The sequence below is a fragment of the Dromiciops gliroides genome, chromosome 1 (genome assembly GCF_019393635.1).
Source record: "Dromiciops gliroides isolate mDroGli1 chromosome 1, mDroGli1.pri, whole genome shotgun sequence".
NCBI lineage: Eukaryota > Metazoa > Chordata > Mammalia > Microbiotheria > Microbiotheriidae > Dromiciops > Dromiciops gliroides.
Window position 1 is genome coordinate 403615335 of NC_057861.1, and position 27287 is coordinate 403642621.

The 27287-nt window shown below is 37.2% G+C and overlaps 1 protein-coding gene across 1 annotated transcript in view; it reads right to left on the reverse strand.

Annotated features, from left to right (window-relative positions):
* The window catches only part of ITGA1 (integrin subunit alpha 1), a 209162-nt gene that overhangs the window by 104146 nt on the left and 77729 nt on the right, over window positions 1–27287 (reverse strand). The window contains exons 3-6 of the mRNA XM_043977095.1: window positions 14907–15019; window positions 11969–12057; window positions 11764–11878; window positions 11071–11198 (exon numbers count right to left, since the gene is read on the reverse strand). Of these exons, the coding sequence (XP_043833030.1) occupies window positions 11071–11198; window positions 11764–11878; window positions 11969–12057; window positions 14907–15019 (445 nt within the window). The remainder of the gene's footprint in view (window positions 1–11070; window positions 11199–11763; window positions 11879–11968; window positions 12058–14906; window positions 15020–27287) is intronic.

Consider the following 27287-nt stretch of genomic DNA (forward strand, 5'->3'; position numbering starts at 1 on the left):
TCCATCATGAGCCTTTTGGAATTGTCTTAGATCACTGTATTGCTCAGAAGAGTTAAGTCTATCATAGTTGATCATCACACAATGTTACTGTTACTGTGTACAATGTTCTCCTAGTTCTACTTGCTTCACTCAACATCAGTTCATACAAGTCTTTCCAGGCTTTTCTGAAATCTTGCCTGCTCATCATTTCTTACAGCACAATAGTATTCCATTACATTCATATACCACAACTTCTTCAGCTATTCCCATAAAGATGGGGATCTCCTCAGTTTCCAATTCTTTGCCACCATAAGAACAGCTATAAATATTTTTGTACATGTGGGTCCTTTTCCCTCTTTTATGATATCTTTGGGATATAGACCTAGTAGTGGTATTGATGGAGTAAAGGATATGCAGTTTTATAGCTTCTGGGGCATAGTTTCAGATTACTCTCTAGAATGGCTGGATCAGTTTACAACTCCACCAACAATGCATTAGTGTTCGAATTTTCCCATATCTTCTCCAATATTTATCATTTTCCTTTTTTGTCATATTAGGCTATCTGACAGGTGTGGGGTGGAACCTCAGAGTAGTTTTAACTTGCATTTCTCTACTAAATCTCACTCTTTTATTAGAGTTATTTAAGTCCAGTGACAGGACAAAAGTCAAGATGACTAGCGATGGCCCAGGATGCAGTGGGTAACCACGTAGTAGGTATCAGTAATCTGAAGACATAACCTAGTAGTGCTAACTATGGGTCATATTTTCAAAGCTTATTATATTTATGTTTTGATCCTCCATCTTTCCCCCCTGTTTACAGCATCCCCTCTCTCTATAAGTTCCAGGTTTCAGGTTTCTAATCCTCTTCCTGACTAGTTGTCAGCTAAAAAGTAATCAGATCACTTGATTTGCAATTGTGATATGCCATCTTTCTTCCTCTTTCCAGCTCTTCCCTTCTTATGCCTAACTCCATTACACAATATGTACTTGTATCTGTGATGTTTCTTGACAACCTCAAGAAGCACTTTTGTTGTTTATTTGTTTCAGTCATGTCTGACTCTTCATGACTCCATTGGGGTTTTCTTGGCAAAGATACTGGAGTGGTTTGCTATCTCCTTCTCTAGCTCATTTTACAGATGAGGAACTGAGAGTTAAGTGACTTGCCCAGGGTCACACAGCTAGTCAATATCTGAGGCCAGATTTGAACTCAGGAAGATGAGTCTTTTGGACTTCAGGCCCGGTGCCCTATCCACTGCACCACTTAGCACCCTTAAGGAGCACTACACATCCAAAAGTGGGACACCTGGCCAGGGCACCATATTTCCCAAAGGAATGAATGGAACAGCTGCATCTGGATAAAGGAAATATTTGGGGTCAGAAGAGCTTCTCTGATCTGAACCAGATAGACAACTGCTCACTCAGCTTACCTGCAAACTTGACTCTCAGCCTTGCTTTACAAATTCTTTATTTCATACTCCCCTGGGTAGAATTTTTGGGGGGGTTTTCTCACAGCAATAGTGATAGCATCTATTTTAAATGTTTCCATTAAAACCTTCTATTTTGAAATCACCTTTATTTCTGAATATATACCTCTCTCTCCGCCATTCAGTAACCAATGCCTTGAAACAAATAATGAAAAAGAAAGGGAAGGTGGAGAAAGCAATTTAACAAAATGAATTCACATATCATCCAAATCTAACAGTCTACTGTGTTCCATCCCTGAAGTCTCCCATCTTTGATGATATCATCTAATTTAAGGTACCATTGCTGGGGTTGCTGCTGCCAAACACTTAAAGGAATCTCAAGTTGTGTGTGTGTGTGTGTGTGTGTGTGTAATATGTAGATATAGATATAATGTTGAGCCATTGGGTGGTTGCCTACCCTTTAGTTTCAGGTTTCCTTAACTTATCTTCCTATTATATCCTTCCTCTGTAGTCATGAACCTACAAGCAAGAGTAATGTATCCTTTATGATATAATCATTTGATACAAGCAATAATTACTACTAGGGAAATGAACCATTGAAAAAATGGGTTAACATTCTCTAAGCCCAGTTTAACTTTGGTTACAGTTAGAATGTCATATACTAGTAAGCACTTCCCACAAATATCCAAACTGTAATCCTCCCTCCTTTCATGTCCAATTCCCTAGTTGGTATATGACTTTTTCATTTCTTCCCACTGGTCATCATTAATAGAAGAATCTGAATTTTGGCCTGGAAATATCCATTCGGAGAGGCTCTAAAGTCTCTTTTAGCATATTGTCAGACCCCAATCCTGAGACTATGGATTTAATGTACAATTTCTTTGGCTAAAGTTGGCCTCTAGACAATTGGTTAGCCCTATTTATCTATGCAATCCTTAAGATTCTTATCTATAAGCACACAGTTCTCTGTAAGATATACTGCTTATCTATTGCTTTTGTTCAACATGTTTCCCAGTGAAGACATCACCCTCATATCCACTGAGGCTTCTAAAAATGCCTCCATATGCAATAGGTCCCTTCCAAATTGCAGTTAACACTTTCTCCCTCCCCATCCATTCTGTATACTACTGAAAAATTAATAGTTTTACAATACCGAGTTCATCATCTCACTTCTCTTCAGTAGTTCTTCACTGATTATATGACAAAGTCCAAGTTTCTCTAACCGACATTCAAGATGCTCAATATCTGGTTCTATCCAACCTATTCCACTATATCTTACATCATTCCCCAGCTCTGTTCTTGCCAGGGAAATCTCTTAATGTTACCCCCAAAGTATGTATTTTGCTCGCCTAGAATATCTTTCTATCTTCTTTATCTGTTCCAATCATATTAATTCTTCAAGGTTTAGTTCAAATCTCACTTCCTTCAGGAGATCTTCCCATACTAATCCAAGTCAATGTCCTTCTCCTTCAGAATATGCCATTCCTTCCAAGATGGGTTCTTATCAGTATTTTGACTGACATTCTTTCTTTCAATGAATGAATGGATTGATGGGTGAATAAGTATATTTATAAATTAAACCTACAAATCCTGCAATTTTTAGTGTGTTATGTTGTACTTGTTAATCTATTATAGTTGTTTTCATATGTGTAGAGATAGATACACAGTATCTCCTCATTTCCCTGTAACTTTCCTTAAGGTCAAGAAATCATGTATTTCATGCTTTTTTCTTGGAGGTCAGGTAAGAGATGAGGTGGGATGATGTCATCATTCTTTTGTAGTCCCCTAGTTCTATAATAAGAGGCAGCTGGTGACTCACTGAACAGAGCACTGGGCCTGGAGTCAGGAAGACCTGAGTTCAAATCCAGGCCCAGACACTTCCTAGTTGTGTGACCATGGGTAAGTCACTTAACCTCTGATTTCCTAACAAAATGAATCTACTGGATCCATTGGAGAAGGAAGTGGCAAACCACTCCAGTATCTTCACCTAGAAAACCCCAAATGGTGTCACAAAGGGTCAGAAATGACTGAAAATGACTCAACAACAACAAAAAATTCCATAATTGGAGAACAAAACAAAAAATAATGACAGAAAGGTTAGAGAATTAGAACTGGAATAAACATAGAAATGAGGGAATGTGAGAAAATAAGAAGAGTAAGAAATAGAAAATCAGTTCCCTGGTGAATGGCATATAGCACCAAAGCCTGAATAATTATACTTGTTGTTGCCTTTGGCACAAATAGAGAAAAGGCCTGCTTTGGTTCTTCTCCAAAGAAAGAGGACCAAAGATTAATTTTCAGTCTAGGGAAAGGGTCAGATCACAAAACCAAGAAACAAAAATAACGAAAAAATTATGCTGTTGTCTACATGGGGAAATTAGTCTATTTCTGGAAATGGGGGAGGGTAAATGCTACACTCTTGAAAGGAGTGGGCCATCTCTGTTGAAGATCAGCATAACTTGGATGAACAAAAGGAATAAGGAAATAATTCTGAAATTTTGTCCAGAATTTAAATTAATCTATCACACCATTATATTCTGCTACAAAGTATAGAGGAGGTAGGAGTAAGGAACCTTAGGAAAGAGCACCAAGTTTGAAATCACTAATGGGAATCCTGGACTAAGTAATCAGTTGGAAGGAGTTGGTCTCATTATTATCTTGTAGTTATTACAGCAGAATTGTCACATATGAGTGTTGAGTTTCCATTCAACTGCATTATACTATGCTATTATCAACTCCCAGGCTTTCAGTAGGTTGGTAACAAACATTCTCAACAGTGGGGACCAGTTCCCTTCCCTATAGAGCTTACTATGTTTAAGTCACTCTACTAGCCTGTAAAATAGAAAACTAGGAAGGCCTAGTCCATTGCCTTATCCTCAGGGAAGAAAAATTGCCTGAGGAGAGGTAAGGTTGCACAGACTAGTCGTTGTCTTTGGTTCAGGCCTTGAAACAATGAATCAGGTTCAGTACTCAGGATGCCTGAAGGAAAAGGTTGTAAAAATATGTGGTAAAAATGGAGATAAATAATTTTCCTAAAAATTAATTAATTTCTCTCTTTCAACTTAGCCTTGGTTTAACATCATGCTACATTCTTGATGGATCATGGTGCAAACAATATACACAATGTTCCATTAGTGTATTTCACTTTTATACCAAGTCTCACAATTTAGTGGTGTTATTTAGGGTAATGTACTCTTATTTGGCATATTTATATCCTTCTCATTTATTATTAAAAGCAATGTAATGCTTAGGTATTGAGGATCAATAAGGCCTCCATAATGTTTATACTGTCATATCTTTTATTGCAGGCTCAAAGTGTTTTTCAGGTTTACTTTATAGGTGCTTTTTTGAAGGCAGTTTTATGGCTTTTTTTCCATCTTGTGCAAAAACTGGTTAGTTGATATTCCTTGACAACAATGACGGGAATATAACTGTGGCTAAAATAAGGCACCAAAGCAGACTTTAATTTTTAGAAAAATAGCATTGATATTGTCATTAGTGAAATGACTTTAAGTTTTCATTCACATTGTCTCCAGTAGATACCACTGTAAGCTTTGGTTTTTGTGCTTTTGTTTTTCCAAGACAGAAGGCCTGCTGCAGATCTGTTTAGGTATGTTTCAGTTAAAAGAATTCCTCTAGAAATGTTACTTCTTGCCGGTAATGTCCAATAGTCCTTGAGCTAAGTTTTTGTTTGTTTTTTGGTGGGGCAATGAGGGTTAAGTGACTTGCCCAGGGTCACACAGCTAGTAAGTGTCAAGTGTTTGAGGCCAGATTTGAACTCATGTCCTCCTGATTCCAGGGCCAGTGATTTATTCACTGTGTCACCTAGCTACCCCTCAATAGTCATAGGATATTACAAATAGCAGGCTTCTGAATTAAAAAATATGTAAGAAGATTGGAAGTTCAAAGACAGGCAACTAACAATGTAAATATCTAGGATATCGGAGTAAATGTTAAAGTTCTTCTTCCTATAGAAGAGGAGATTTTAGCTGAATGACAGTATTTTACTTGGTACCCCACTTGTTGGGTTTCACAGGATAAGAAAATCACAAAATTTCAGAGTTGTTGGAAGAGATATTAGAAGTGGACATAGAATAACCACACCCGAAAAAGAAGCCTCATTGCATCAAAAATAAAAAAAGTGGGGCAGCTAGATGGCACAGTGGTAAAGCACCTGCCCTGGATTCAGGAGTACCCGAGTTCAAATCTGACCTCAGACACTTGACACTTACTAGCTGTGTGACCCTGGGCAAGTCACTTAACCCTCATTGCCCTGCAAAAAAAAAAAAATTAAAAAAGGACTCAACCTCTGCTGAAAGACCTTTAGTGAAGGGGAGGTCACTAATTCTCCAGACAGAAGTTCATGCTATTTAGGAACTAGCCTGCTCATTTATCCTTGTTAATATCATGTTATCAAATGGCATCCCATTACCTCCTACATGTCTGGAAAGTAGGGCAGAGTTAGCCCTGCCTCACAATACACATAGCTTCCCCAAGTTTTTTCCCAAAAATAATAGTCTCAGGAAGACCCTTTCTCTTCCCTAAAGTCACATAACTAAATTGTAGTGATAGTTTCTATCTGTTAATAGAGCAGGTCGCCCTTGATTGAAATTGACCTCAGAATTTGAAATGCAGAGAGGAGCGATGATATCACCTCTAATTTTTGATGATGAGATGAGCAGACTGAAAACTCTAGCATGTGTCCTTCCTAAAAGGGTAATAGTAAGTGAGGCTTAAACATCATAGGTTCCCTTAGGTTGCTTTCTCACTTAGTCTCTCTAGATTTTGTCTCATCTGTAATATGAAGGGGTGACACAGCCTCAAAGATTTCTTGTAGCTCTAAATCCGTGATCCTATGAATGCAGATGTTTTTAGAAACCCCTTATAAATTGGGCATCAAAGATATAAAAGAGATGAAGATCACTTCTGAGCATTTTTCAGAAGATGACTGCCAACTTGTGGGTAGTTTTTGGCTCTTTTATTAAAAATACAGTACTTAAATCCTGTTAGCAACCACTGAGATCAAAACGGTTGTCAACACAAACAAGTAGGCAACGTTCTTGGAAAGAAACACTGGGAGACCACATGAAAGAAACCTTTACAACTGTGCTCATTTTTGTACATTTTTTTTTTCTAGAGGATGTGTACTTCCAAATTTCCTATGAATGAATTTCTTTCCTGAAGCATGGGAGGAAGATGAATGAGAGTATTTGTTAGTATTCTACTTCACCTATTTTTAAAGTGGAATCAAGGATTTATTTTGTAAAAGTAAGGATTTGGAAAATAATGAGCCAGGTTCTTCAAATCACTTTTCTATCAAGGAAATATTTTAAAAACCAGTCCTTGATGAATTTTTTTTGTAAAAAGATAGAAAAAATATACTATTTGTTAAAGGTGGGCTTGAATGAGGCTGGTTTTTAATAGTTGAGATTCAATGTTGGGATGAAATGATGCACCCATTGGAAGGTAATCGGATAGTTAACAAAATGAGGTATCTCTTAGATTATAGCTCAATTGCTGCAAGGGCCCTTCAAATCCAATTCCCTCATAATGAGGAAAGTGAAGCTCACCAAAGTTAAGTAGCAGGTGATACAGACACAATTTTGCTTTTGTGGGCTTCCTGGTTCCATAGCCTCCATGCTATATCAATCAATCAATCAACTAGTCAATCAACCAACATTTATTAAGAGTATATTGTGTGGAGAGCAGCTAGGTGGCACCATGAATAAGGCATCAGCCCTGGATTCAGGAGAACCTGAGTTCAAATCCAGCCTCAGACACTTGACACTTACTAGCTGTGTGATCCTGGACAAGTCACTTAAGCCTCATTGCTTTGCAAAAAAAAAAAAAAAAAAGAGTCTATTGTGTGGGGCAGCTAGGTGGCACAGTGGATAAAGCATCAGCCCTGGATTCAGGAGGACCTGAGTTCAAATCCAGCCTCAGACACTTGACACTTACTAGTTGTGTGACCCTGGGCAAGTCACTTAACCCCAAATGCCTCACCAACAAACCAAATAAATTTTTAAAAACACCAAAAAACAAAAACAAAAAAGAGTCTATTGTGTGTTAGGCACTGTGCTAAGCACTGGGGAGACAAAAGGAGGCAAAAGACTTGCCCTCAAGGAGCTTACAGTTTAATGGGGGAGACAACATGCAAACAAGTCTATAGAAAGCAAGGATAAAATAGGATAAATAAAAGTTCTTTAACAGAGGGAAGGCACTGGAATTAAGAGGAGTCGGGGAAGACTTTCTGTAAATGGTGGGATTTTAGTTGGGACTTAGAGAAGGCTGGGAGGGGGGCGGTCAGTAGTCAGAGCAGAGGAGGGAGAGCATGCCAGGCTTGGGGGATAGCCAGAGAAAATGCTGGAAGCAGAGAAATGGAGTATGTTGTTTACAGAACAGCCAGGAGGCCGGGGTCACTAGACTGAGGAGTACATGGCAGGGAGTAAGGTGTAAGAAGACTGGAAAGGTAGGAAAGGTAGGTTATGAAGGGCTTTGAAGGCCAAACAGAACATTTTGTATTTGATCCTAGAGGCAATAGAGAGCCACAGGAGTTTGTTCATTAGGGGGGTGATGACATCAGGGTGGATGTGCTTTAGGAAAATCACTTTAGTGGCTAGGTGGAGGATGGACCAGAATGGAGAGAGACCATAGGTTTGTAAGTGATCTGAAGGCTTATTGGTAATCTGAGGACCTGTCAAAGAGGAAGGGACTGATTGCATGGATCCATGCCACAAGAAGTAGGGGGTGATCATTAAGCTTGAATCATCCTTTCCAGAAACTGAACTTTTTACATAATGAAGTTTGTAGAAAGGGCGTCTTAGTTGGCGACAGAGCCCAGAACAAAGCAGTAGCAGCAGCCAAGAGATTAGTTTTGTGGAAGGGGAAAAAAGAAAATACTTTTCCCTCAGTACTTTAGCTAGGCACTTTGACCTCTAGAGAGTGAATGGGAGAATGAAGCTTATTAGTCAATTATTTGTGCATTTTCTTCTGATTGTTGCTTTGGTAGAAAAGTTCAAATTTATTTTTCTTCCTTAGATTTGAGACATTTTAGTACTGTGATGTAAAGAGTACTAGATTTAAACTGAAAAGTTCTGAATTCTAACCCCAGGTCTGCTGCTGTTAGCTACCAGAGTAAACTACCTAAATCACTTACCTTTTGTCCTCATCTGTAAAATTAGGGGGTTAGACATGGTGATCTTTAAGGTCCCATCTAGCCCTAACATTCTAAGGTTCTCTTGAAATCATAAAGTAAATCACATTTTTTAATTCTTTTTTTTCCTCTTGAACTACAGCATAGAAAAAAATTAAATAAACAGAAGTTCCTATACCTTGTAGGTGTCTGATAAATGGCTATTGAATGAATGAATTAGTGACTGGACTGTGATTTTAGTAATCTATGGAACTCCCAGATGAGGAAATTTTCTCCATCAATGCATATCAGCTACTGTTCTGTAACTTATAGTCTTAAAGAGCAGTGAGTGAGTGGCTGGTTAAGCAACTAGCCTAGTTTCATACAGCCAATGTATGTATCAGAAACATACCTGAACCCAGGTCTTCCTGCCTTCAAGGCCAATTCTTCTACCTCTCTATCCATCATACCATATTGATTCCTGAGTGTACATGCTAACAATATATCAGATATAGGACAGTCTTTATTTTGTTCCTCACAAGTATGTAAAACACAGAAAGGACTTATAGGAAGACCAGAACATAGAAGTTAGCTCTCCTCTATTTGTGAATACCCCTTCCTGCAGGGGAAGTTCACCAGTCTTAGCTTGAGGGATAGATAATAAAAATCTTTGTCCTTAGGGCAGCTAGGTGGTGCAGTGGATAAAGTACTAACCTTAGATTCAGGAGGACCTGAGTTCAAATCTGGCCTCAGACACTTGACACTAGCTGTGTGACCCTGGGCAAGTCACTTAACCCCAATTGCCTCACCAAAAAACAAACAAACAAACAACAACAAAAAAACACACACACACACACACACAAAAAAAATCTTTGTTCTTGTGAGATTGCCTTTATTTGTAAATTTGCTTTGATACTACCTCTTTTTTTGTTTGTTTGTTTGTTTGTTTTGGTGAGGCAATTGGGGTTAAGTGACTTGCCCAGGATCACACAGCTAGTAAGTGTTAAGTGTCTGAGGCCAGATTTGAACTCAGGTCCTCCTAACTCCAGGGCCGTGCTCTATCAACTCTGCCACCTAGCTGCCCCTTGGATACTACCTCTTAAGCGATCTGTCCTATTTTCCCCAAATTAAATTGTGTGTTTCTGAATCCATATATTATGCCAAATCTACAAACCCAATATGTCAAGACACCTACAGGGAATTTAATAAATTAAAAATGAAGGAAAGAAGCATAAACCTAGTATCTGAAAGTAAAAATTACCCCAAATTTAGAATACATGTAGTCTTTGCTCTCTTTAGGGGCCAACAGGGGGATCTACTGAGAAAAGGATGCTCTTGGGATAAAAATGCTCTGGACAGTGATTTTCAGCAACTCAACCCTGGAGCACTTACTTCTTAACGGGGAAAAATAATTAAAAATAAAGGAAAACAGATTTTTGTAGCAATATCCTGTATTTCATTGCCCTTTCATTTATGCAACATGAGAACGGAAACCACGGTATAAATATGATGCTCTAGGGAGGCCATATCATAGTTTCTAAGCACATTGAGACAGATATGTTGTGAGCAGGGATGGTCAAGTTTTTATTAAAACTTGCTAGTAAATTATGGGTTCTGCACATTCATAAAGAGATGTTACTCATTGCTTTCAAAATGGCAGCTTGCAAATTGGCAAAGATGATGACAAAAAAAAGAAATGGCGAAGGGGGTATGGAATCAAAGGTATACAAATAGAATGGAATTTTGAACTGGCAAAAATAATCTGAGGGACAAGTGAGAATTATAGGGAAGAAAAAAACACCCACAACTGACTAAAATGTTTATAACCTTTGACTCAGAAATCCCAATGCATATGCCTCAACTGAAAGACAAATTTTAAATCTACCAGAATATTCACAGTAGCACTTTTTGGGGCAGCAAAGAATTGTAAACAAAGAGGTGCCCATTAATTGGAGAATGGCTAAATAAACTGTAGTACATGAATAAAGCATATGGAATATTACTGTGCTCCAAGAAATAGTAAATATGAACAATTTGTAGAAGAGAAGACTTAATATTCACTATGTCTACAGCAATCAAAGAAACAGAAAGTTGAATGCCACATAATTAAAATGACCAAGTTTGGCCCCTGAGAAGAGAAGAGAAAATTCTACCTCTGTTTCTTCTTTGAAGAGGCAGGGATTAATGTATGAAAATTTGCATATACTGTCAAACATGGTTGATGTGTGAGTTTTTTTGCTGAGCTGTTTGTTTTCTTCTCTTTCTTTTTAATTAGGCAGGGGAAGACTATATTCACAAATGAAAGCAATATAAAACCAAAAGATAACAATTTAAAAAATGGTGGCTCATGCAACATTTTCTGCTTAAAAAGCTTTTTAGAAAAAGAACACACTCCTAGATATGCCACCTGTGCTAGGGATGAGCACAGACAGATGGGTTATAAAGTCATTTCTGATATTTAGTTTCATTAATAATTATTTGCTATTTTTTTTTCTGATCCCAAAAAGCAAAACCAAAAATGCAGAATTCCCTTACCTGGGTCTGCTTGGGACCAATGTCCATTTTCCCAAGTAAACTATTTAAAAAATCTGTAACACTTGTCCAGGGGTAAATACTGTTAGAACCATCCAGCACTATGACAATGTCCAGTTGGGTACTACATCCTATAAGACAAAGGGGCAAATTGTTAATCATGGACTTTGTAGTTACCCTCTTTTTGTAGATGATTAAAATGCCTTCTGAATACTCATTTTAAAAAATATCAGTTCTTAGCCATTATGAAATATTGGTAGCCATCAACAAAATTATTTCTGGTATCCCATCAATAAGAAACATCTCTCCTCAACTTCTCCCCATGTTGTAGAACTGCTGTCATTGAAAACTCTTCAATGAATGTCTTAAAGGACATTTGTAAATTTCTCTAATTACTTTATGCCTTTTAATATGTGGCTTCTTTATCTAAAGAGATTTCTGTTGTTGGAATAAAAGTGATGACATTTTTCCAGTGGGGTGCTATATGCCTTTCTAAAGATTGTTTACACTAAGATCAATTCTCCAAATAGCATGAAGATTTGGTTTGATACCAGCAAAGCAAACACTGACCTAAATTGGAAATGCTGGTAGCTAAGATAAATGTTTCCTGCTTCTGGCATGCCTTCGTGTATATATTCCCTTATTCATTGCTGACTACTTTTCAAACACACAAAAATACTTCAAGGGTGTGCATACCTTGAACAGATGGTGCAATGGAGTTCACAACCTGAAATTTGGAATCAACATCCGAACAGATGCCCGTTGTATAATGTGAATGTCCACATCTGTAGGCATACAAAGGTCCACAGGCCTTGAAAAGAAAGAAAGAATTAAAAACCCTGAAGATTTACAATGAAGACATTCCTAGGGTCATTAAAAATATTGCTTTTTCCTTTCTTACCAGAAACCCGCCTTTTGGGTTAGTGACTAAAGTGGATCCAAACGTCATGTTCTCCTTTACTTCCGTGACATTCGGAATTGACGTATAAACTAAAAATAGAAGAAAAATGTAAATTAGTAGAAACAGAATGCAATGTCCTTAAGTTGAAATATTCTAGTCTTTGCATTTTTTTTTGAGGGGGTCAACCAAGTATTCTTCAAATCACTATTAGGAATAAAATGAGGCAGTTAAAGTTGAAAAACTGGCTTAGGTCCCAGAATCTTTGTCTGGGTCACTGTCTCAAATAGTTTTACTGAACTGAAAAAAAAAAGTGCAGAAATAGCAAGGCAATGAGAGTGTGGGACTGCTGCCTCTCACACAGTTTTGCTAATAGAAACAGATAAAATATTCGGCTTCATATGAAATTTTTATGTATATATAAAGTAGCTTTGCATGCTTCACTACATGTTCAGGAATGTGTCAAAAATTTCTAACAAGATATGTGCTAAAATTGGGTGGGAAACCAGAATGGAAAACTCAAATGCAAGTTCTTTATCTCTATGTCAATATCTTGGTGAATATAGTTGGGCTTACTAAGAAAAATGTGGGACAGGATTAGAGCAGTAGTCATGAAATTCTAGTGAAAGAAGTGCAGTGATTAGGAGATATTTGATATAAGTATTTTGGTCTCAAGTTGGTTCCAGAACATCAGACCATTTAGAATGGACTAAAACAACATCAGCCATTACAGCAGTGACAGACCTTTCCCTGGGCATGAAGTATACTAATTCCCATTATGGTGACACTTGGGTGAGCAGGGTTTAGAAGCAGATGCTGCTGTCACCCAGTTTGTCTGTGCATCTCACAAGGGGAGATGGGGCATCCTTTTTGCCAGCTATGTCAGCCTGACATTCTTTCAGTGATCTGATTCCCCAACAAGAGGTTAGGATTTAGTTTCTTAAACCAGGAAACCTCAATACTTTCCTGATCCAGGGGTTTAGGTTTCCCCTGAGGTTTTTCTGAACAACCAGTTTGTTTTGGCCTTCAATTAGTCCTGGAATGGCCCTGAACTCCCAGAGATCCTTTGGCTTGGGGATGACCCAGGGTCAGACAAGATCCCACAGGACCATGTCACACTGGAGCAGTTACTCTTGGCTCTTCCCACTACTGGGGAAAAGTGGCATTTTTCATTGTGTTTGTTACATCACTGAATAATTCCAATTCGACATTCCATTCCCCTAGGGTTTCAGAGGAAATTCTATTTGGAGACTTCTTCAAACCTCAGTGAACCAAAGGATTCTATTTTAATGTCTGTAGTGTATCTCTTTTAAGTAGCTGTCAGTGAACCTTACTCAAGTTTAGTACATAATATGATTCCACTTGAAATTTCTAAGAGATATGTCAATGTATATGCATATGTGTGTATGTGCATGTGTGTATGTATGTGTGTGTATGTGTCAGTCAATAAGTAATTGTTAAGCACCTGCTATGTGCCAGGAAGTGTGCTAAGTGCTTGGGAGACAACGAAAAGCAAAAAGGCAGTCCCTATTCTTTTTTTTTTTTTTTTTTTTTTGCTGGGCAATGGAGGTTAAGTGACTTGCCCAGGGTCACACAGCTAGTAAATGTCAAATGTCTGAGGCCAGATTTGAACTCAGGTACTCCTGAATCCAGGGCTGGTGCTTTATCCACTGCGCCACCTAGCCGCCCTGGCAGTCCCTATTCTTAAGAGCTCACGGTCTAAAGGGGGAGACAACATGAAAACAACCATGTGCAAATAAGATCTATTCAGCCTAACATAGAGAGAATCAGCAAACAGAAGGCACTTGTATTAAAGAGGATCAGGAAAAGCTTTTAGTAGAAAGTAAGACTTTAGGGAGGACCTGAAGGAAGCCAGGGAAGCTGGAAGGTGGAGATGAGGGGAGAAAGAATTCCAAGGATGGGGAAAATACCCAGTATCCATAGATGGAGTGGCTTGTTCAAGGATTAGCCAAGAGGCCAATGTCACCTGACTATAGAATACATGGGTGTAGGAGGGAAAGGGAAGTGAAAATAAGGTGTAAGAAGATTACAGTGGGGGGGCAGCTAGGTGGCCCAGTGGATAAAGTACCAGCGCTGGATTCAGGAGAACCTGAGTTCAAATCCGGCCTCAGACACTTGACACTTACTAGCTGTGTGACCCTGGGCAAGTCACTTAACTCTCATTGCCTGGCCAAAACAAAACAAAACAAAACAAAAAGAAGAAGACAAGAGAGGGAGGAGATGCAGGGAGCTTAAGAAGGACTTTGAATGACAAACAGAAGATTGTATATTTGATCCTGGAGGTGAAATGTGTACATATGAACACATGTTTTTGTTAATGTTTGTTAACTTAATACAAAATATGAAAACAATTCAAACTGTGGGTAGATAATTTATCAAGCTGGTCCCCTTCCTTTCCTAGACCTGGGTTCTACTCAATATTTTTTTGCTTTGAGTGGGAGAACAGGAATTATTTTGGGGAGGCTATTCCATGCTACTCCTGTGAAATTCCAAGAACCACTGGATGAAGAAGGAAGTTACAGCTGTTCTCTACACTATTAGTACATTGTATTAAAATCCCAAGTAGGGGCAGCTAGATGGCGCAGTGGATAGAGCACTGGCCCTGGAGTCAGGAGTACCTGAGTTCAAATCCGGCCTCAGACACACTTACTAGCTGTGTGACCCTAGGCAAGTAACTTAACCCCAATTGCCTCACTAAAAAAAAAAAAAATCCCAAGTAGTCCTGAGTTGTTTAAATTCTACAGCTTAAATATGCATGCGAAGGCAACAGAGTCAGGACCCAGGACTTAAAAATATCCCTCCACTTTCAGAATTTGACCTCTTCAAACCTAACAATTACTCTCTATATTACAGTGTTCCAGAATAATTTTCTAAGTGCCTGGAATGAATTATAGGAACAGAATTTACTCTTTTGCCTTACCTGGGAGATCCAATTTTATGCATGGCGACGATTCTCCTTGCCCTACTGGACACTTATAAACATCACCAGTTCTGTTCTTGGGTTGGCCAACCAGTGGAGAACCAATGAGCACCCTGAAAATTAAATAATATGAATCAGTATTTTTAAGTAATAAAGAGTCCTTTATTTCAGTTAGTTCATGTCTACTCCTAAGAATATTAACAACAACCATATTGTTTCACACAGACAAGTTCAGTCAATGGTCAGTGTTCTATAAGCATCTAATTAAGGCAGAGAGTGTTCTCTCAAATGAAAAATGACTTAAAATACCTTCCACACAAAAAAACTTACCCTGAATTTCCATACACATTGAAAGATAATGACAAAAATGTAGGAGAATAAATGAAAAACCATAGTTTTTGACTGATGTTAGGGATTAGTATATATTTTCTTTTTCAATCTTCAACCATGTGGTGTTTTTTAACGTCTCAAAAGTCTTAAATATAACATCTGAGATAATAAATTAACCAGACACTGAAGGAGAAACTACAGGATGCGTGACAATGGACTTGCTTTCAGAATTCATATTATTTATGAGTATGTTCTGCACACGTAGAATTTAAAACTTCATGGGTAAAGCAAGAGATACAAATAGCATGACCAGTATAAACATATAATTGATGATAGCTTACCTTTCTTCATTTGAAAATTAGATATTCATATTCTTTGACAACTTATCTATTAGTTAATTTCTCTTTCCCTTATACATTTGAATCCATTCCCTATGTATTTTGAATATTAGATCTTTATCAGAAAAATTTGCTACAAAGATTTTCCTGTTAACTGTTTTTTTATTCTAACAATTAATTTTGCTACTAGCTAAGATTATTGTTTTGTATTTTTTGTAAATGAAACTGTCCATTTATTATTATTTTTTTATGAATATCTCTGTCTTGCTTGGTTAAGAATTTTCCCTCTAGCCACAGTTGTGAAAGGAATCACTTTCCACTGACTTCTAATTTGTTTATGACATTAACTTTTCTATTTAGGTCATGTTTTCATTTCCAAATGACACTTTAAAGTAATGGAGTTAGGATGAATGGCTCGATTAAATGTTATTGTGGCATATTGCATATAATATGCTGGCCTACATTTGATTTCTCACAGTCTACTTTCAAGTTTTTTTCGCAGTTTTTATTGAAGAATTACTTATTCTAATAGTTGGTGTCCTTGGATTTGCTGACATTATACTACAATGTTAGGTTGCTTCCAGATCTTGTTTACCTATTTGTTCAGTTGATCGACTTTTTAAATTTTTAAACTGGTACCAAACAGTTTTGATTATTTCTTCATTAGAAGATAATATGATATCTCATACACTTTTTTTGTTATTTGCTTTGATATTCTTGAACGTTTTTATTCCTATACATGAATTTTGTCTTATAAATAACCCCTTTGTAGTTTAATTGGTAAGGTACCAAATTTGAAAATTAATTTAGTGAATATAGTCATTTTTATTTGTAAGGAAGAGGGTAGTCCTTGTGTGTATGGCTCAAAGGGAGGCAGAATGGACATCTTTAGATTCTTTTTCCCCAACCCTTCTCCAAAGGAGACTTTTCATTTAGGAAGCTGGGGACAAAGGCTACTCTGCCCTCCTAAGAGATATGGGGTAGTGCTGTAGAAATAGATCTCTGTGTGTGTGTGTATATATATATATATATATATATATATATATATATATACAGACTCTCTTCTTCTAGGTGATATGATCCATTTCCAGCTAAATTTGGATAACTTTGTCATTTTGGCAGAGTAAGGGAAGCCCAGGCTTTATATCCAAGACTTGACCTCTTTCTCACCTAATGTAGTCCCAGAATGAACACACATAACAAATAGTAAAGAAACTCATTTATCCAAATAATAGCAAAATAGAAAAGAGAGATGTTATGCATAGGAGAATATATACCAGGCAATAAAGAGTTAAAGAGCTCTCCCACTATGAGTGAGATAAGTCAGTTAGAATAATATATAGAAAGATTGGTGTTATTTTGTGGGCTTTTTTATAGCCTGCAATTCTATTAAAGTTAATATTTCAGTTAATTTTTATTTGTATCTACAGAGTTCTCTAAGTCAACCATCATATCATCTGCAAATAGCAATAGTTTTATTTCTCATTTACCCATGCTTATTCACTCAAGTCCCTTAACTTATATTAGCCTAATAGCTAGAATTTTTATAAATAATTTATGGTAACATATGGTATTTATAAAATAGCATAATAATATTATATAAAATAATAATGGTAACAGTGGAAAACTTTGTTTTACCCCTGCTTACACTGAAAGGACCTCTAGTGTTTCTCCCTTACAGCTAATGCAAGATTTTGATTTTGGATAAATATTAGGGAACGGTTCGTTATTTCTATACTTTCTTATTTTTTAAAATATATGTAAGTTTTATATTTTGTGAAAAGTCTTTTCTGAACCCATTGATACAATCCTATTTTCATTTTATTATTAATATAACCAATTATTTTTTAATGCTGAACTAACTTTGTATTCTTGGTGTAAATCCAGCTTGGTCATAAATAATAATCTTGTAAATATGTTGTTATAGCCTTTTTGCTAATATTTTATTTAATGTTTTTGTTTTGGTATTCATTAGGCCTACAATTTACTTTATCTTTTTCTAATATGGGCATCAGTACTATACTTGACTCATGAAAGGCATTTGGTGTGATGACTTCTTTATTTTTATTGTTATAGTCTCATACTTATCTTCTCATCATTTTTTTTTTCTTTCTTCTAATTTGAGTTTACCTTGATCCTTTTGCCAATTGGTTGATCCAACTGTACATGGGAGAACCAAGTCTGAAATGACTTCTTTATTATTCCTTGTCTATTAAAATTTAATCAAGTTTGTTTTTTAATGTTTGAGGATTACCATTCAGGTACTACTTGGCTTTTTCTGAAGAATATGTTTATCTTGTACAGGAACAGGCTTTCTGTATATCTTTGATCTCCTTAATTTCTTGATTTTGAACCAAATTTTCCTGTGTAGTTTTCACTGTTCTCCCATTCCCACTTTCACACTGAAATCACCATGCGTGGACTTTTGGGGGGTATCTTGCAAAATTTATCTACTCTAACTACTGTAAAAGATTTTTCAATCTAAGACCACAATTACCTTCATGTTGCTCTATTTGTTTAACTTCCTCCTGCATGGCTAACTTGTCAGGTATTCCTTAAAACAATGTTTCTTATTGATTTCGGGATCATGATGAACCCAATTCTTCCAATTGAAAGAAGGACAATATTAAACATTTAGCATTTATTAAGCACTCCCTTATAAGCACTTGAGGTGTAAATAAAAAGTAAGGATAGTCCTTTCCCTGAAGGAGCTTATATTCTTTGACAGGAAGTCTTTCTCAATCTCTTTTAATTCTAGTGTCTTCCCTCTGTTGTCACCAATGATGAGCTCCAATTTATCCTGCATGTAGCTTATTTATACATATTTCTTTACAGGTTGTCTCCCCTCCTCAGGCTCCTCAAGGGCAATGACTTGCTTTTCTTTGTATCCTCAGCATCTGGGATGGTGCCTCCCACATGGAAAGTGCTTAACAATGTTTAACTGATATTCTAATGGGGGAAACAATACATAAAGAATGGTGGCCAAGGAGGATGATTTTGACTTGAAGTTATTGGAATGGTAAGTGTTTCTTTGGAGAATACACCTTTTCCAGTAGTAATTCTAGTTTTGATTTAATCATAGTTCCAGAACTGGAAAGTGGGAGGATGAGAGAGTAGGGTGGATGGTATGAGAAAATGAGTCAGGAATAAAGTGAATCATTACTAGATCCACCCTAAATATAGTGGGGTCATATGAGACACTGACAAATTAGGACACCAATTCTTTTATCCATCTCTCTGAGGTGAACCTATAAAGCTTTCTTCCATTTAGATGTCCTTTCTTTTCTTCTGTTTTCATTTTTAGAAAAACAAAAAATCAATATGGATGTGCTTCAGCTCCTCAATAGACTTAGATTTAGAGCTGGAAGAGACTTTAGGGATCATTGAGTCTAATCCTGCTGTTTTATAGAGAAGAATTTATAGACATAGAAAGGGGATCAAGAGGTACCATATGATAGAACTGAGATTTGAACCCAGTGTTTCAACTTTTTGTTTGTTTGAGACAATCGGGGTAAAGTGACTTGTCCAGGGTCACTACGGGCAACAATCTAACACTAACAGCATCAGAAGTTAAATTAATATTTCTAAATAATCTTAAAACTAAGTGATTCTTACTCCCTTTCCCCACCATTCCATTACTTTCACAATGGAAGGAGAAGGGCCCCACACATGACAGAGAGCCCTTATGTGTCTACATAATTGGTTATTACTGGCAAAGAAAATCTCTGCTGGTCAAACATCTTGCGGGGAGCCTCTCTATACTTAGCTCTTGTATGACAGGCCTATAGTCTGTCACCAGCCCTATAATCAAAGCCTTTCTAACATCATAGAACCTGACAGAATTTAAACTTTTTTGTTACAGCTTTTGAGAATTCAAGGTCAGCATGCAATTGCAGCAAGGCTTTTGTGGTGGAAAATCTCTAGTTTGGTTCAAAAAAAATCGTGCCTAAGTACAGGATGTGAAAGCAGATTTAATGGCAGTTCATATGAAAAAGCTTTGGGAACTTAATTTCACCACAAATATAATATGGGTAAATAGTGTGGTATGGTTGCAAAAAATGGTAGTGCCACCCTAGAGAACACCAGTAGAACAATAGCATATGTGTGTGTATATATATACACACATACATATGTATATATACATATATACATATATGTGTGTATATATATGTAAATACATTTGTGTGTGTATGTACACACACACACACACACACACATCTATCTCAGGAGTTCTTAACCTTTTTGTATGTCATGGACTCTGGCAGTCTGATGAAGCCTATAGGACCTTTTCTGAATAATGCTGTTAAATAATTGAAAGAAATGTTCAATTTCACTTAGAGATTAGCGAAAATAAAGATGTGATTTTTCCCCCCCATCCAAGTTCTCAGACCCTCTGAAAGCTATCCATGGATTCCGTGTAGATTAAGAACCCCTGACCTAGAATTAAGTCCTAGGGGGAGAAATGTGCTATCAAGGAATGAACAAGGCATCTGGAGTCAGAGAATTTGGATTTGAATGGTTGTTCCGCGACCCAGTAGTTGTGGTTTTGATCTTCCAGGTTTGGACTTCAGAGCTCTAAAGGGAGAAGCTTTTGAGGTTTCCTTAGAATGCTGTTGGACTAGATAATCTCTAAGGACTATTCCAGTTCTAAACACTGGCATGCTGGGGTTAGGGTTCAGCTGACATGCCCTCATACAGTCCCTAGGAAATGCAGTAGATAAATGGAGAAGTAGATACAAAATAATCTGAGGAGGGATTGAGCTCTATTAACCAGGGAGATTTGGAAAAGCAAAGTATAAGAGGTGACACTTAAATAGAGGTGAGGTTCTAAGAGGCAGATGTATGGAAAGAAAAGATTCCACACTGGAAGGGTCAGCCTGTACAAAGGCATGGAGGTAGGAGACAGAATGGGACACACTAAGACTATCTTGGAACCTAGACTATGTGAGGAGAGGTCTCGTGAAACAAATCCAGAAAAACAGGTTGGAGCTAGACATTGTAGATCTTTAAATGCTGGACTGAGAACTCTGTATTTTATCCTAGAACCTACAGGGAGACAGTAAAGCTTCTTGAGAGGAATGACACAGTCAGACCCATGCTGTAGGTTGTTGGAGTATTGTCTTTTTTGTTTTGTTTTGTTTTGTTTTGTGGCAGTGGGGGTTAAATGACTTCCCCAGGGCCATATAGCTCTAGTAAGTGTCAAGTGTCTGAGGCCATATTTGAACTCAGGTCCTCCTGAATCCAGGGCTGGTGCTTTATCCACTGTGCCACCTAGCTGCCTCTAGAATATTGTCTTAAAGAAAAAAAAAATTTCATTGAAAACTTTGCCTTGGAGTGTTCATGAGTATAAACAGAAAGACCATGATAAAGGCCTAATTTCATATATACCAACTTCTATTGCAAAGATAAAGGAGTAAAGAAATTATATAAAGAAATTAGCTAAATCCTCCAAAGGAACTCAATATTCAATTTCATTTTTAATTCCACAAGTATTTATTAATCAATGATTGGATCACCAATGTATTAAATGTGTACTATGTACTAGGTTTCAGGAGTAGGAAGAAAAAAATTAACATATCTTCCCTCAAAGAGTTTACATTCCACTTGACGGATACAACATTTACACATTTAAATAAATGAAAGGTAAGTTGAAGAGGGGAAGAGGGGCACATGAGCTGGGCCTGAAGGAGGCTAAGGATTCTAGGACATGAGATGAGTAGTAAGCTCAAGCCAGAGAAGACAGATGGTATGTAAAAAAGGCACAAAGACAAGAGGTCAAATGTCAAATTCAGGGACTAGAAAGTAAAGCAGTTTAGCTAGAATCTTTTAGGTATGAAGGGAACTGATATGAAAGGAGACTTGAAAGAAGGCTGGAACCATACATTAAAAGCCAGTTGAGGGGGATCTAACCTTAGTCAGTACTTAAAGACTTTAATATGAAAGTAAGCACAGAGGAGCAACCTAACATTGTGTGTCACACATAGTAAGTGCTTTGTAAATGTTTGATTACTTGGTTTGATATGTTCAAAGAGCTGCTCATCACAGCCTTGTCCATTTGCTAGCTTTCTCTGGCATGATGTTCTACACTTGAATTCTTTAATATTTTCTAATCTCTCCTCTATCTTTTCTGCTTTTGCATCTGTAGGTAAAGTTTCTCACTACCCAGGTGTTAAACCTCTTATACCTTAATACATAAATGCATAAGCATTGACCAGTAGCTCTTACAGAAAAGGAGTGAACACAGAAGCCCTACAAACAGCAGGACCATAGAATACGGGTAGAAATGAGTCAAAGAAATGACAATTTGCCAAAGGAGGAATTTAAACTTCAAAGAAAACATCAAAAGCAATGCAAAATAAACACCATATTAAAACTGGTAAAAGATTTGACCCAGTTTAAAAAAAAAATCTCTTACTAGCTGGGTGAACCTGGGCAAGTACCTTAACCCTCATTGCCCCGCAAAGAAAATCAAACCAAACCAAAACAAACAAACAAAACTTCCCCCTTGTTAAAATGTGTGTGTGTGATTTGTTTTGTTTTTTAAGTACACAAACACAATTACTTTACAATGACAGCCAACCTGAGGGAAGTTAGACCTGTTCTTTAAAAACATTGTCTTCTTTTCCTGGATACTTCTACAGGAGAATGAATTCCTCTAGAGTTGCATAGTCAAGCCAAGTTGGTATTTATTAAACACCTACTACTTGCCAGCTTGGGCAGCTAGGTGGTGCAATGGATATACCATTGGACCTACAGACAGGAAGACCTGAGTTCAAATCTGACTTCAGACACTTACTACCTGTGTGACCCTGGTCAAATAACTTAAACCTCTTTGCCTCCGTTTCTCATCTACAAAATGAGCTGGACAAGGAAATGGCAAACCACTCCAGTATCTTTGCCAACAAAACCCCAAATGGGGTCATGCAGAGTTAGTCAGATGTGACTGAAATAACAACAATAACAACAACATAGGCCAGGTGCTGTGTTAAATGCTGAGGATGCATACAAGGATAAAAAAAGGTCCCTGCCTTCAAGGAGTTCAAGTCTAATAGGTGAGAAAACATGTGAACAACTAAACACAAACAAGAAATAGGAGAGGTAGATTGGGGCCAATCTCAGAGGGAAGGTCATAAGATTAAGGAGGCCTGGTAAAGGCTTCATGCTGAAGGTGGGAATCCTTAGCATAAGAACTGAATCCAGTTAAACAAACGGATAAAAATTGACTCAGAAGATTCAGGGATTTAATCAGATAAACAACTCCACTTTCCCCCTTTTTTGTTAGTGTAAACACCTGCTTCTTTATAGCTTTACAAATAAACTCTCTAGCTACAACATGGAAGAAAACCATCATTAGGAGGGTCCCTACATGTACTACCATTCTCATATTTTGGTCCCCTCTCCTTCTTCACTGGGTTGCCCAATAACAAAGAAGAGAAGAGTGTGCAGGAAGAGAGGTGATCTTTTGATCAAGAGGGAGGTGCATGGACAAGTCATGGACTCAGAGAGAAAGAAGATGGTGAGTTTGGCTTCCGTATCTGGTCTTTCTTTTAAAGCCATTCTACTAACGACAAACTAGTTACAGAGAGAAGCAGACGAAGGGGTCTTTCCAGGAACAGGACACAGTAAATCAATCAACAAACATTTATTAGGTACTTAATATGTCCCAGGCATTGGATCAGGTGTCAAGGACACAAAACCAAAAATGAATCAGTCCCTGCTTTTAAGGGAGGAAAAGCACCGGCAGCAGGAATGCCTGCATTCTCACAAGTCAATATCCCTGGCACCTCAAGGAGAAGAGAAAGAATTCCTTAGTCCTTGTAGTGATTTTGCTTGGATATTGAGTTAAGCACCAGTTAGAAACTGTTAGCTATTGTTATTTTTAATTTAATTTAATTTATTATTATTATTATTATTATTTTTGTGGGGCAATGAGGGTTAAGTGAACTTGCCCAGAGTCATACAGCTAGTATGTCTGAGACTGGATTTGAACTCAGGTCCTCCTGAATCCAGGGCCAATGCTTTATCCACTGCGCTACATAGCTGCTCCCTATTTTATTTTTTTCAATGAACAAAAATATTGCTTTCTTTCTCTCTCATCCACTCCCATCAAAAACAAAAAAAGAAAACAAACAAAACCCTTGTAATAAATATTCAGCATCAAGTAAAATAAATTCCTTCATTGGCTTTGTTTAAAAAAAAAAAGTCTCATTCTATACCCTGAGACATTAAGGCTTTCAAGGTTTTTGTTTTCAGTGTTGTTGATGTGTGAATTTTTTTCCTTAGTCTGCTCTCTTCACTCAACATCCGTTTATTGTAGAGTTCTCAAGATTCACTGAAACTGTCCTTTTTTGTCATTTTACATGGCACAATAGTAAGTAATCCATTATGTTACATTATTTGTCCAGCTATTTCCCAAGTGATGGTCATCCACTTAGTTTCCACTTCTTTGCCACCACACAAAGAGTTGCTATCCATGTTTTTGTTCATAGGGTTCTTTTTCTCTTTTCTTTGATTTTTTGAGGGGTATAGGTCTACTAGTGGAATTGCTGGATCAAAGGGTTTGCAGTTTAACAACTTATTCTGAGGTATAATTCCAAGCTTTCTGGAATGGCTGGACTAGTTCATTGCTCCATTAACAGTGCATTAAATGCCAATTTTTCAAGAGCCCTCAACAGTTGTCATTTTCCATTTTTGTCAGCTTTGCTAATCTGATGGTATGAGGCGGAAATTTGAATTTCCTTATTTTTATTCTGCGTGAATCTTTGTTTCAAGTAGTTTCTTGTAAAGAACATATTGTTGTATTCTACTTTCTTTTCTTTTTTTTTTTTTTGTACTCTACTTTCTAATCCATTTTGCTTTCCTCTTATGTTTTATGGGTAAGTTTATAGTATTCACAATCCCAGTTAGGTTAGATAATTGTATATCTCCCTCCATCCTATTCCCATAGGGAACTATTTCAAGGGAACTTTATTAAATATAATTTTTATTGTATTATAGTGAGTAAATGATGTGTTTAATATTTTTCCTTTTTTACATTTTTGGGGAGGTCTTTATGCCCCAATACTTGGACAATTTTTCCAAAGTTGCTATACTCAGTGTAGAAGTACATGTTCCTTACTATTGTTGTTGCTGTTCAGTCATTTTAGTCATATCTGACCTTTGTGACCCCATTTGGTGTTTTCTTGAGAAAGATACTGGAATGGTTTGACATTTCTTTCTCCAGTAGATCTATTTTGTTAGGCAATCAGAGGTCACACAAATAGAAAGTATCTGAACCTGTATTTGAACTCAGATCTTCCTGAGTCCAGGCCCAGTGCTCTATCTACTGAACCTCTGGCTGCCTCAAAGTTCCTTACTGTTCTTATTCGGTTATCACAAAAGATGTATTATCTCTAATTTTTATAAAATTCTAATCAAATCCACAATTTGTTTCTTTTTTATCTTTATCTAGATCTGTTAGAGGTGAATGGAACCCCCCACCCCCACTCCCATTGTAGTTTACAATTTCTCCTTCCAATTCCATTAGCTTTTCTTTTGTCAGATACCATAAACTGAGGCAAATACTCTCTTAATGGAATTTAGATCTCTCTTTCCTCAAAACACAAAGGCCAGTTCTCAAGATTTAAATCTCCTTCTTCCTAAAAGGGAAAGAAACCAGAGAAAGATAATGCTTGTGAAAATTAAAGAAAGGTTTTATTAAGCAGAGAAGAAAAATTAACATGATCGTAGGTACTATCCACCCTATTGATGAATAGGATGCTACGTAACAGATTGCAGGAGTTTACATACAGTTTAAAACAAAGGCAGGTAAGGAATTTGGGCAGAAGGATGAACTATATTAAAATGAAAGGCTATACCAGATCACCTCCAGCCATGGGCTATAGATTCAAAGAATGTATAACCTTTTGAATAGGTGGGCTGAGTGACCCCTTCTTGGAGAGAGAAGCCTTCCGATCTAGACAAAGGGATCTGTTTCTACCCAAGCTTAAGTAGAACACAATGAGCTTCCCCACTTTAAATTCTTTACAAGGTTGGGATGACCAAGATTGAGAGGAAGTTAGTTTAATTTTATCAAAAGAAGGAAAAAATTGGAGAAATGGGGAGCCAGGAAGAAAATCAAGACTTTCAAAGAAGGGGGAAAACTGAATCTTCCCAAGATAATAGTTATTAAATATAATTTCTCACAATACTATGCTATTTTGTGCATGTATATTAAGTATTGACATCTATTGTGACTTTAAGCATAACATAATTTTCCTGCTTATCTCTCTTTTTATTCACATCTATATTTACTGTAGACATTTGAAATCAAGGGTGAGACCTCTGCTTTCTTGAGTTCAGTTGAAGCACAATAGATTTTGCTTTAGCCTTTCATTTTAATTCTTTATGAATATTTATGTTTCAAGTATCTTTATTGTAAACAACCTATTGTTGGGGTAGATATTTAGGAGCAGATGAGACTTTGGAAAGAGGCAGTTGGGGCTCAGTGGATAGACTATTGGGCCAAGAGTCAGGAAGACCTGAGGTCAAATCTGGCCTCAGACACTTACTAGCTGTGTAACCCTGGGCAACTCACTTAACCTCCGTTTGCTTTTAATTCATTGGAGAAGGAACTGGTAAACCTCTTTAATATTTTTGCCAAGAAAACCCCATGGTTTTGGTGGACTATGGTCTATGGAGTCATGAAGAGTTGAACTAGACTGAACAACAAAAGACTTTGGAAGGCCTCTCAAATTAAGCAGCATATGCTTGTGCAGCCACTAATCCATATTGCTAGAAACTAACCTACTCCCATTCAACAAAAAAAGGAGCTGACCCTGGACCCCACCCACCCTGCTGGTTTTGCTCTCCACCCTAGAAAATGAATAATCATAATCCTGAATGAGAATGGGATGAACTGACCCTTAAGTAAATCAAGTGAACAACCACCATGAGTCTGGTACTGACTTGTGCTAAGTGGAAAAATTTAGAATGGATTAGGAAACAGAATACAACAATAAATTGCTTATAATAAACACACTGAGAGGTTAAAGGAAAATCTATTGTGTTTCAACTAAACTATATTATAACTCTAACCAGTGAGTTAAATAACTTCCTGGGAAATCCACTATAAAAATGGACACAGGTTACCTGAGAGAGTAGAGGAATTCAGGAAGAGAAAATACGCATTACCATTCATAAATTTACCAGATTGATCAGTTTTTCTTGGAATAAAGCAGGATTTCTGAGCATAGGATACAGACCCACTTGCTTTTTGTTTTGTTTTGTTTTGTTTTGGTGAGACAATTGGGGTTAAGTGACTTGCCCAGAGTCACACAGCTAGTAATTGTTAAGTGTCAGAGGCCAGATTTGAACTTAGGTCCTCCTGAATCCAGGGCTGGTGCTCTATCCACTAAACCACCTAGCTGCCCCCAGACGCACTTGGTTTTGATGGAGGGGGTTAAGGAAAAGTCTCAGGGCATGGGTAATTGCTTGAAGTTGACAGGACCGATGTTGGCTGAAGGAGGTCTTAGGAAGTATGTGGTCAGACACAAGAACATTGAGTTATCTAAAGGGAAAAGAGAGGAAAGCCCAAGACAAGCCTCACCTACTTCAACGTTTTCTCAAGGTTCAACTCTGCTAATTATTACCTCTGGATTAAAGGGACCTGGATGATGCAGAGCACATTATATCTTCTATTTAAAGTAATAATTACTTAAATTTTATTGTTTCA